The sequence below is a fragment of the Zalophus californianus genome, chromosome 4 (assembly GCF_009762305.2).
Source record: "Zalophus californianus isolate mZalCal1 chromosome 4, mZalCal1.pri.v2, whole genome shotgun sequence".
NCBI lineage: Eukaryota > Metazoa > Chordata > Mammalia > Carnivora > Otariidae > Zalophus > Zalophus californianus.
In genome coordinates, this window is record NC_045598.1 from 50,353,132 (window position 1) to 50,366,038 (window position 12,907).

Consider the following 12,907-nt stretch of genomic DNA (forward strand, 5'->3'; position numbering starts at 1 on the left):
ATCTTACACAAAACTGTGCAGCTGTTAATATTCCTATTTTCAACCTCCACTTGTATTTAGAGAAGCTCCTCTCAGAGTTTGCTTTGTGGGGATCCCTGTAGGGTTCTGTGGGATTAAGACAAGGAAATGGCATCAAACGATGCTAGTGGTCACTGCATTCTTCTCCATCGTGGAGAAAGAGAAAAAAAAAAAAAAAAAAAATCAGTCTTACTTAAGAAAGTGCAGCAAAAAATTATTTCCAGCACTTCTGCCACATACTGAATTATGATGGTTGGTTTGAGAAAATATTTGTGAGACACAGCACCTGGGTGGCTCAGTTGGTAAAACGTGCCTTCGGCTCAGGTCATGATCCTAGGGTCCTGGGATCGAGTCCCACATTGGGCTCCCTGCTCAGCAGGGAGTCTGCTCCCCCAACCCCTCTCCCCTGCTTATGATCTCTCTCTCTCTCTCTCAAATAAATAAATAAAATCTTTTAAAGTATTTGTGAGACAAACTAGCCACTTTTTTAATATGGAAAACATTTAAAAATTTAAAAATTTTTTGCTCTCATTGAAAAATTTTGAAATGTGATAAATGTTATGAATTTCAGCTGTACAACATGATTTGATGTTTTATACTGTGAAATGACCACCACAGTAGTCTAGTTAATATCCATCATAACACAGTTACATTTTTTTCTTGTGATGAGAATTTCTAAGATCTTCTGTCTTAGTAACTTTCATATGTACAATACAGTATTGTTAACTATAGTCACCACATTGTACATTATATCCCAATGACTTAGTTATTTTATAACTGGAAGTTTGTACCTTTTGACCATTTTCACACATTTTGCCCACCTGCTACCCCTTCCCCCCCAACTTCTGGCAACCACCAATCTGGAATAGTATTTTTATTTTTGAAAGAATAATTGACAGAAAAATTACGGTTACTGAGACTTGGGTGCTTGGCAGACATTTCTTTGAAAATGAATGAAGCAAACCTGTCACTTCAAGGAAAACAACTGATAGCATTTGTGGGTGATGATAAAATTTGAACTTTGAAGCAAAAATTAGAATTCTGGAAAAGTGTTTTACCATGAGCTTGACATTTTCCAATATTTAAAGACTTTTCTGATTAGATTATTGCTGATATTAGTATGATTTTTAAAATATTGTATAATGAAATATGTCAATATTTGGAACATCTGCATGAGTCTGTATATCAGTATTTTCTGAAGACCAATGTGTGATATGACAGTATATAGGTAAAAGGTCCATTCGGGATTCAAGACTGATCAATAGATTTAAATGAAACAGTATTTGAAAGTTTGTTGATGAAGTTGCAGATTTCATATTGCCACTGATCTTTAAGAAACCACAACTTGTCAAGTTTTGGTGTGTTATCAAAGAAGAATGGACTCTAAGGGCTATTAAAATACTCCTCCATTTTCCAACTATGTATCTAATTGAGGCCATATTTGCTTTATATACTTCAGCCAAAACAACATATTGCAACATACTGAATGCTAAAGCAGGTGTGCAAAACCAGTTGTCTTCCCTTCAGCCAGATATTAGAGATTTCCAAAAATACTCAAAAGTACCACTCTTCTCACCATTTTGTTGTAGAAAATATAGCTTTTATTTTCAAAATGAAAAGTGTATGCATCAATATATAGAAATGTATATTAGTATATTAAATATTTTTAAAATTTCTCTGTGCTGTTTTCTTTTTCTTTTTTTTTTTTAGATTTTATTTATTCATTTGAGAGGGAGAAAGAGCACAAGCAGGGGGAGAGGCAGAGGGAGAGGGAGAAGCAGACTCCCCGCTAAGCAGGGAGCCTGAGGTGGGGCTCCATCCCAGGACCTGGAGATCATGACCTGAGCTGAAGGCAGATACCTCATCATCTGAGCCACACAGGCACCCCATGCCCTTTTCTAATTCAGTAGATAACAGAGGAGAACCACATAAACAAAAGCTCTTTGAGATTCTCAGTAATTTTTGAGATATAATTGATATACAATAAACCACACATAGGTAAAGTATACAGTTCAATAAATTTGACATATGTTTACCAGCAAGTCGAAATGTGTAGGGCAGGGTTGCATGGTAGAAACTCAGGCAAGAGTTGATATTGCAGTCTAGACTTTGAAATTTGTAGTGCTGGTTGGCAAAATTTCTTAGGAAACTGTTTCCTGTCTGTTACCGTCTTAAGGCAGAATTCCTTTTTCTCAAGGAAATCTCAGTTTTTGCTCTTAAAGTCTTCAACTGATTTGATGGAGCCCCTCTCCACCCCACCTATGTTATCAAGGGTAATGTTCTTAAAGTCAGCCAGTTGTAGATGTTAATCATATCTGCAAAATACCTTCACAGTAACATCTAGACTAGTGTTTCACCAAAAAACTGGGTACCATAGCCTAGCCAAGGTAACACATAAACTTTAACCATCATACCATCTATCTCCTCAATGAGGAAAATGAACATATCACCCACAAGTTTCCTGTGCGTCTTTGTAATGCCCATTTCACTATCCTCAATAATTAAGAGTATGAAGGGTTTCTGAGACCAGTGAGGCTGAGAATTGTCATTTTATGGATCTTCAAAACACATCTGTGGCAGAAAACATATTCTTAAGGGTTTTTGGAAATATTTTGTAACCTGAAAAAGAATGAGGTATTGTGGAGTATTTTGATATCTTTTCCCACATTCCCTTCCCCCCACTTAGCAATTTTCATAAGCTTGTTTGCTGGAGTAGCATTTTTCAAGATGCCGAGTGGAGTAGTTACTGTGAAAAACCAAGGGTCAGATAAATTTAGAAAACACCAAGTTAAACAAAATCAAATAGACTTTTTTACTGTAAGAATTTTCTGAGCTTTTAATATCCTAACGTGCATTAAGAATTGTCACAAGGAGAATATGATGTGCAGTTTCCCAAATTAATCCCTTTGAGACAGTGTTGGGAAAGGCCAGGTCTGATTTTTCAGCCTTTACTGGAAGGGAATGTCACTATTTTAGGTCATCAAGGAGGGGATTGGGGTATGCCCATCAGTCATGATGCAGAAGCAAGTGTTTATACCAGATGTTGTTATCTGCCTAATATACATTATTCTCATGTAATCCTTAAAACAGTCATACATTTTATTTTCAAATTAGAGATACGGAAACTTAAGAAATTGCCCAGGGCTACTCAACTAGGAAATGACAAAGTCAAGATTGAGTCCACATCTCTCTGACTCTGAAGCCTGTCTTTTACTGCTTAAATCTATTTATATGAAGTTGATCCTAATGTTTTTCTTTCCCAGATGTATACTTGTCCAGGGTTGGTCTAAGCTTATCAGGTAATAGCCAGCTCTAGAAGCAACAGAACTATTGTCTTTTTCCTGTAGGGAATATGGTGAGGCCTAAACAGGAGAGACAGAGCCATCCCCTCTCTCTTCTCATCTGAGCTAATGGCTGATAAGATCTCTTGAACTGGCTCTGTGCATTGTTGCTAAGCTTTTACAAGTTGTTGCTCATGTAGGCTGATCATAGCTTTAAAAGAATGAAAGGGAATTACTGCTTTTAATTAAAATGTACTCATGTTTTGAATATTAATGCTCACTGTTGACTATGGCAATCTTTATGATAAGGGAATATAGATGTCTTAGGTCATTAGTTTAGATGTGATCAAGATTGATCATAAAGTAATACCTATGTTCAGCTAATGGGGTGTATTCAAAGAATGTAAAATGAGGTAATAGAAAGTTAGAGAAGGAAGTTTGTATTTCTTACTCAGAAGAGTTTCATGAAACAGCCCTTTATATTTCCTTTTGTGTTTACAGATATACAGTTAAAAGATGGGTACAGTTGAGGGAATATGCCTGAGAACACCTGACTGAGGTCACTGCAGCCTAAAGGGGTGTCAGAAATGGATGCATTTGATGATTTGCTATAAGCAAGGCAAAGGCTAAAGACTTTACATATAGTAATTGAGTTTAATGCTCACAAATCAATGAGAGAGGGATTTATTCCCATTTTGCTTAAGAGGGATCTGAGATTTAGGGAGATTAAGTAGCCGACGTAGATTAAGTAGCCGACGTTTGGCTCTACAGCTTGATCAAAGTAGAGCCAGGATTTGAACTTGGGTGTGTCTGTCTCCAAAGCCTGTACTTGTCCTTCTACTGTCTACTGCCTCTAATGTTACAAAGTAAATGAAATCGAAAAATAGTGATTCATATGAGCTTTTTAAGAAACACTTGTTGAGATTTAGTTACAATGACCAGTCAGTAAATGCACTCAGGGCCTATTCCATGGATAGGAAAATTACATGGTATTGTGTAAGGGGAGCTTTATAATCTATATTCTGAATCTATAACCTATAATATATAATAATACATCAGTCTTAAAACCTGTAAGTCTGTAAGCCCATATCTACCTGTAACTTCAGTCTCCAAAAATCACAGTGTCTGAAACATACATCTTTTGAGAATTCTGTTCAGCTGTGGCAAAAATTTCAAAAATTTTCAACAGAAGTTTGTTTTTGTTTTTAGTTGAAAATGGGTAGTGTAAAACTTCATTTGACAGAAGTAACTTTTCTTGTGGTCTGGAGAAATTCTAGGGGAATCAGGTATACTAAGTGAACCCCATTTTCCCTGGAAGGTAACTATAACAATGCAGTCTATTTAAAAGTAGTCATGAATTACTGACTTTTTGGTATTGGGCAATTAGGAGTCATGTTAACTATCCCGTAATCTTTCATACTAAGGAGGTATGTAACCAAGCAGAGATTGGAGGGTGGGTGTGAACTATGAGAAATTTTTAGTCTAGAATAAGCAAGGCCCAGCTTGAGGCCACTGAATAGTTGATTATTCCCAAGAAATTTTGCTTTGAGTGAGTCTATAAACAGATCTTTTCCTTATCATTAAAAATCAGTTGTGAGGGCTCTGGGAATTTGAGGAAGATGAGATAGATGTTTTTAGATGTAGTATCTTTAATTATTTGAGGAAAAGAGTTTATAAAGAGTTGCGATTTTCTGCCTATGTTATGTTGCCTTTTGATTAAAGACCAATGATAGAACTGGTCTGGAATCAAACCTAGTAATAATTTTATTTTCTGTGTTTTAGTTTTCAAAGAAACAAATTTGATTTATTTTGCAGCTCAAGCCTAAATTCCTTTAGGTTTTCAAATATTTTGTTATTTGTTTATTAAAGTATATTTAAAAAAATTTTTATTATTTTTTTAAAGTAGGCTCCATGCCCAATGTCAGGGACTTGAACTCATGACCCTTACATCAGGAGTCGCATGCTCTACTCACTGAGCCAGCCAGGTGCCCCTCAAATATTTTTTTGAATTGAAATTATCCTCCAAACTGCCTATCAGGGAATTTAAAATGCAAACTAATATATTTTTTAGCCTATACCTGCTAACTTGGATTAAAGTATTTTATCTTTTTTTTTTTAAAAGGTGAATAAATTATACTTTTAGTCTTTTCATTGTAATGTGGGGTACTCTATTACATCAGCTGTTTTTTTGTGCCTTCCATACTATCTTAGGCTATATGCCTAATTATTTTTCTCTTTTGAAAGAACCTATGGGTTAATAAACCTTTATATTTGAATGTTTGATTAGCATGCTATATCTTTGCATCTTGGCCTAGCTGTTTATTGGCTGTCATTGATTTATGATTTGTGTTAAAGAACTAAAGGAGCTCTATGCCTTTTAATTTCCTTGCACAGTAGACAGGTTATGGAAGGAGAATGTCGATCAAAAAAATATCAGTAAAATGCAGTGTTTGGGGCTGCTGGACCTAAACAAGGTAGCTGCCATTTTGGTGTCTTTTCTATCAATCTAATGACTGTGTTCGCACTTATGAATTCCTCAGAACACCTGTTTTTCTGGAAGAAGAAAATGTTTGACTTTCAGTGACAGATGCATATTATCTACATCATTTTAAATTGAATTGAGGTAAAATAGGAAAAGAAATAGTGCCTAGAGGTGACTAAATATGGACTTAATGGTGAAGTGGCATTCTTTGGCCAAGCCAAGTTCACTTACTTGACATATTCTTTATTCTTTGGTCAGGCCAAGGATGGTTTGATTTACAGAGGCCGCTTCACCAGTGTTTTTCATCATGACCACTGACTCTCTTGAGTTACTTGTTTTATTTTAGGTTGTTGCATTGATATAATATCAAATTACCATTGCTTAAAGTAGAAATCCACTAATTCTTATTTCCTCTTTCATCTGTCTTTTCTCTGAGTCTTTGCAAATGTTTCTGAATTGAATTGCATTTGTTTTCCTCTTCTTCTCCCCCTCCACTAGCTTCTAGGGCCTTCTACAGGCCTCACAACAAAGCCCATAGCTTTTTACTCAGTATTTGGATCTAATACCTACCTTTATTCAGGTTCCTGCAAAATTGAGGAAAAGGAAGGATGGAGAATAGACTTTTTAGTCTTAAGGCTTTATATTTATGTTTATTTTTTATTTTTTACTTTTTTTCTTCTGAATTTCATCTATGCCTTATTGATGGTGCCTCCTGGAGCCAGGAATTGGAAGCCTAGCACTGTACAAGCCCGATGGTCCTTGCTCTATTCTCAGGCTGTCCTTCTCTCCCAGTTGCAAAATACCTACTTTTCCTCTTCATTTTATTTAAGCATTTTGATGGTAATAGGCAGTTTCTTGGAGAATAGGAAAACAGTAAATTTATTGTCTACTACTGTCATTCTGGAGGTATCAAAGTGTAAGACAAAGGACTAAATGAGAACTGTTCTTCAGTAGCTTTGCAACCTTGGTCAAGTCAGTCAACCTTTCTGAATCCCATTTGCTCATTTTAAAGTTGTCCCCCTCTAAATGAGATGATATATAAAAAGTGATTTTAGACCTATAAAGTGCTAGGCAGGTATAATTTTTTGTAGCCAGCTATGTTTACATCTTGGTAACTTTAATATAGTAAAGGTAAGTAAAGAGAATTCAAAATTTCTGATGAAACAAAATGTAGATGGAGCCACTGTTTCAAGAATTTGACAAATGGAGGTAGAATAGAAATGCTAAACATTTTGAACTGATGTACTTTTTGATATATTGTGTTTTAAACTTTTCTGGGTATGAAATACACACATTTAAAAGTATCTAAAAAAGTATGTATAATGGCTGTGCACATTTTAAATAATGACAACAATCACCAATGTATGTATCACTTAGTTTAAGAAATAAAACATTTTAAATAACAACAATAGTAATAACTACCCATGGAGATATCCCCAGCTTAAAAATGGAACATTATGTATCCTTTCTCTAAATTCTCCCAGAATCCTGACTTTAAATACATTATATATGCTAATGACTCCTAAATTTAAATATGTGGTCTGGACTTCTCTCCTGAACTCCACATCTGTATATCCAGCTGCATATTTGACATCTCCACTTGCATGTCTAATAGGATCTCAGACTGGATATCTCTAAAACTGAACTCCTGATTTCTACTCCCACCCATCCATTCCTCTGTAGGCCACTTTCTCTCAATTAATAGCGCTGTCTACCCAGTTGCTTAGCCTAAAAACTTGGGAGTTTTGAGTCTTTTTCCCCTTCACCCCTCGTGTAGAAGCTATCAGTAGAGCCTGTTGAGAGTTCATTAAGAAGACATCTGGAGTCTCCTCCTCACAACTGCTAACCTAGTCCACAGGCTATTGCCATCTCTTTCTAGGTTGTTTTAGCTTCCAGACTGGTATTTCTGCTTCTGTTGCTTTCTGTCCTGTAGTCTCTCTTCAGGACAGAAGCTTGAGGGATCTTGGTGAAAGTAAGTCCAATAGTGTCCTTTCTCTGTTCAGAACCCTTCAGTGACTTCCCTTCCCACTGACTCTGCACTGCTGACCTCCAGTTAATGCTCCCATCTCCTGAATACTCTTCTCTTTGCTCACCCTCTTCCAGCCACACTGACATCTTGCTGATCCTTTAATGTGCCACTGAGTGTGTTGGCCTTCAGAGTTCCTAGCTTGATGCCACCTAGCTTGATGCCGGAGGTCTCAGATCCAACCTACTTCCCTTCTTGAGGCCCAGGGTTTTCTGATCTCTTCCTTACCTTTGTGGCCATGAATACTTTGGCTCTAGGCCAGTAGGCATGAAGTGATGCCCTCAAGCAAATAACCCATTTTAGAATTCTAGTTACTCTTCTCCTTTTGAACACATTCTCTACCCCATCTTTTTTTTTTTTTTTTGGCAAAGATTTCCTTTTCTCTGTTGCCAGTTCAGCATTCATTAAAACTGTTGTTTTTTTTAGCATATTGTATTCTCTGTCACCCATTGTACCAGAATTGAAAGTCCGATGAACTGGTTATTAGCCAGTGCAGTTAGATCATTGATTTCTTGGAATAATTTTGTTTTGTTCTTCAACTAAAGGATGGAAGACTCCAGACAGGGGACCACATCTTGAAGATTGGTGGCACAGATGTGCAGGGAATGACCAGTGAGCAAGTTGCACAAGTGCTAAGGAACTGTGGAAACTCAGTCCGGATGCTTGTTGCAAGAGACCCAGTTGGTGCAATTTCTGTAACCCCTCCCACCCCTGCAGCCTTACCTGTTGCCCTGCCTGCTGTAGCTCACAGGAGCCCTAGTGCTGTGAGTATGCAAACCATTCTTTCACCTTAAATACTGGGTGTGAGACCCTGCAAGATTAGAAGGGCCTTTGACTCAAAGTGCCACATGGGTGGGAGTAGTGCCTCAGTGCTCACCAATGAAGCAGAGAACCCAGTTTAGAGACATTAGACAAATTTGATTTCCTTTTTTGCTGTTTCTCAGCCTTAAGTCATCCAACCTCCCTGCACTAAAGCTACTCATCTGTAAATTGGAAAATAATATTTGCCATTTCTTTTTTTTTTAAATAAGGGCTTTTTAAAAATTTATTTTAAAGTAAGTTCTATGACCAGTGTGGGGTTTAAACTCATGACCCCAAGATCAAGAGTCGCATGCTCTACCGATCGAGCCAGCCAGGCACCCCAATACTTGCCATTTCTATTTCATTGGAGTGGTGAGGAGACATTCACGTGTTGGAGGGGAAACTAAATACTGGTCAATGTATAAATTAGATAGGAACAGAATGAACAAAGGAAATAGATATTATCTATTATAATCATTATAATGATATAACAATAATCATTGCTATTATCAAACACCTAGAATTGTCAAGGTCATCTGAAATCCTCACAGGAATTCTGCAAGATAGGCCTTATCCTTTCATCAAGATAAGATCATATTAGATGAAGGAACTCAAATCCAAATTACTCATTTAAAAGTCATATAGTGAGGGATACCTGGTGGCTTAGTCAGTTAGGCATCTGACTCTTTTTTTTTTTTTTTAGATTTTATTTATCTATTTTACAGAGAGAGAGCGAGAGCACACAAGCAGGGGGAGCAGTAGAGGGAGAGAGAGAGGCAGGCTGTCCACTGAGCAGGGAGCCCGACATGGGGCTCAACCCCAGGACCCCGGGATCATGATCTGAGCCAAAGGCAGATGCGCAACCGAGCCACCCAGGCGCACCTAAGCATCCGACTCTTGATCTCAGCTCAGGTCTTGATCTTAAAAAAAAAAAAAAAAGTCATAATAGTGCGTCAGTTGCAAAGCTGGGATTTGAATTCCGATCTTTCTGGTCCGTTCCAAGATCTTTCCAGCCATCTCACAGGCTCTGAAGCAAAGGGTAATAAACCAAAAGGAAAGAAATAGCTTTTAAAAGGAGGGGCAGGGGGAAGAAGAAAGAAGTGACTTTGGCAGGAAGAGGTGGAAGACCATCATTCATGTGCGTTCGGGGGCCGATTCTAGAACGTTGTTTGCCTCTCCCTACTTGGCACCTTATGAGGAGAAGCTTTCTGTCTGAGATGCTAACATCATTTTTGTTTTCCTCTCCAAACTGGTTACAGCCACTCTCTTCGCCTCCCTTACTCTAGCTCTCTGGAGCCTTCAATTCAGCAGTGGGGACCAATGTAGCTGTGTGATAAGTAAGAATTTGATGCAATCAGCTGTTTCCTTTCTAATGTTAGTGTTTTGAATCGAATCCTGTTTTTAGACACGTAATCTTTTTAAAGAAGTATTTTAGGGGCTCCTGGGTGGCTCAGTCGTTAAGCGTCTGCCTTCGGCCCAGGTCGTGGTCCCTGGGTCCTGGGATTGGGCCCCGCATCGGGCTCCCTACTCGGCGGGAAGCCTTCTTCTCCCTCTCCCTCTCCCCCGGCTTGTGTTTCCTCTCTCGCTGTCAAATAAATAAATAGAATCTTAAAAATAGAAGGCAAGTAATGAAAGTAAGTTTTAGTTTGATATTTTTTGCTCCCAATAATTATTATTCACAATAATTCTTAAACCATTTGTTTCTCAATATTTCTTTATATTTGGTTGTTTTTTGTTGTTTTTGGGGTTTTCTTGTTTGTTTTGTTTTGTTTTTAAGATAAAAACTTATCCTGAGTTTTTTCTAAGTGGCTGGATTAGTTTTCTGTTCTTGTGTAACAAATTATCACAGGGGCGCCTGGGTGGCTCAGTTGGTTAAGCGTCTGACTTTTGATTTTGGTTCTGGTCATGATCTCAGGGTCATGGATCAGGCCCCATTTCTCACGCATGCTCTCTCTTTCTCTCTCTCAAAAAAAAAAAAAATCACAAACTTAGTGGCTTAAAACAACAGGCTTTGTTAGTTCACAGTTGTGTAGGTCAGAAGTCTGGGTGGGCTTGGCTGGGCTCTCTGCTTAGATTCCTGCATGGCCAAAATTAAGCGCTGTCTGGACTCTTATCTGGATGCTCATTATCTGGACAGCTCATTTGAGTTGTCCACAGAATACAGTTCCTTGCAGTTGTAGGACTGAAGTCTCTTTCCTTTGCTGGCTGTCAGCTGAGGACCTCTCTCAGCAACTCCAGGTGCCTTGTATAACTTCTCACAGGACCTCCTCATTTTCAACCCACAAGTCCAGCCTTTATGCTTCAATTTCGCTTCTTTGCTGCTGCCAGCCAGAAAACTGCTTTTGAAAGGCCCCCAATTAGATTAGATGCACCTGGATAATCTCGCCTTTGCCACATAATGGAACATAAACACAGGAATAGCACCTGGAATCAAAAGTCATGGGGACCATCTTAAGATTCTGCCACAGGTTCTAAAAAAATACTTGACAAACCATGCACAAATTGACTACACTCAGTTATGGAACTAAATATTATGTATAATTAAAATTGTTTTTTCCTTTTAGGACAGTTCACTTTTTGAAACTTACGATGTTGAACTCATTAAAAAAGAAGGACAGAGTCTTGGGATTAGAATTGTTGGCTATATTGGAACTGCTCATACGGGTAAATGAATCATTTCTATTTTATATTTGGAAATAATTGTAAAGGATGTTAAGGTTTCTAGATAGTAAAATTAAATATCTGCAAATTTTAATTTCAATACTGAACAATAAAACCACGTATCTATAGTGGCAGCCAGTTACTTTTCAGTGATTAGAGAATTGGTTTTATCTCAGTAGTTTTATAGCTGACTTGATTGTCATTAACAAAAGGATTTAATTGTCTAACTCAATGTATAACATTTGAATTGTTTTTCTTTTTTTCTAAGATATATTTTAAATATTGTGACTGTTACATATTATGATGTTTTAGATGTGATAATATAAAAGGATTACTGTATATATTTCATACTATGAATGTCAAAAAGTATTACTATAATTACTAAAAAAATATAAAACAAATTCTTTAATTAGAATTATTTTCCTGTCAAATAAAGGGATTCTGTTGTACGAATACATACATGGCCCAAGTATCTCTGAGTAACACTCCCTCAACTCCTATATGCAAAGCTTTGGTAACTTTTATTGTAAGAGTTAATCTATTATTACAAGACAATCATTAGAGTAAGGAAAAAGAAACCTTTTGATAAATATTTGCTAGTAACATGAATTCAGAGTTATGAAATGTTCTGTTTTTTTAAAAAATAGCAAGATTAGAAAGTTAATTTTTTTTAATTCTTATTTTGCATACTTACAGCAGGTGGAAAGATTAAGAGTGCTAATGTATTCAAAGTCCTGAATGAAATTCATGTCAGACCACCTTGTGCTATTTTAGCCTAATGAAATAACTGTTTTTAAACCTTTAGATTTTTCTAAGTACTACCTTTATTAGGTTCAGAATTTGAATGAATTCCAAAAGAGCTAAGTATGGATTGTATAATAATGTTGGGGAAAAAAACTATATTGAATAGCTCTTAATATGCTGTCACGTTAGAGAAATCATGGCTTAGTTCATAAACTTGTGGCTTATGAACCTTTATTATATTAAGTTTTTGGAGTGTTCTTGTAAACCTAACAGTATAATATACACACCAAGTAAAATGGAAATGAATAACCAATAGAAAATTGAGAAAATTTGATGTTTATGTTACTGAATAAAGAAGAGAGTCATTTTACTTCTTTACTCTCAAAAGAAGTTTTGGGGACTTGGAGGTGGGCAATGGTGAATCCAAAAACTAGAGCATTTAAAAACTCAGTATGCTATTTGACATGTAGTCTTTCAGAGTGATTTTTGTTTTATTCTATTCATTGGATGTTTGAGGGGGTTACTTTGCTTAGTTCTGAAAGGATAGAAAAATGAATATAAGAAAAGTCTAGTCAGAAAAAATGTAAATAACTCAATTGTTTAAGGGTAAATGAAATATGTGTCTTAGAGCTATAAGCAAACTATCATATGGCAGATGAAAGATTACATTTGACAGAACGAAATAAAGAATTCACAGAGAGCCACTTGTGGTAGGCTTGAAAAAGGATTTTGGTAGAAGGGATAAGGTTTATAGGAAGAAAAAATAAAGGGGATAATATCATGACAGTACTTAATATTTTGGTGAAATATCAAGAGTCCTGCGTGTGTGGACTTTGTCTTGGTGGGGTGGCAGTTGGAAGATAAGTTAAAAAAAAAAGTTTTGGGCAGATAATG

At 36.7% G+C, this 12,907-nt stretch overlaps 1 protein-coding gene across 7 annotated transcripts in view; it reads left to right on the forward strand.

The window, feature by feature from the left end:
- Positions 1 to 12,907, forward strand: part of PATJ (PATJ crumbs cell polarity complex component) — a 349,292-nt gene that overhangs the window by 26,695 nt on the left and 309,690 nt on the right. For all 7 annotated transcript variants that reach the window (XM_027607398.1, XM_027607438.1, XM_027607423.1 and 4 more), the window contains exons 8-9: positions 8,353 to 8,571; positions 11,173 to 11,272. In XM_027607398.1, coding sequence (XP_027463199.1) covers positions 8,353 to 8,571; positions 11,173 to 11,272 — 319 coding nt within the window. The remainder of the gene's footprint in view (positions 1 to 8,352; positions 8,572 to 11,172; positions 11,273 to 12,907) is intronic.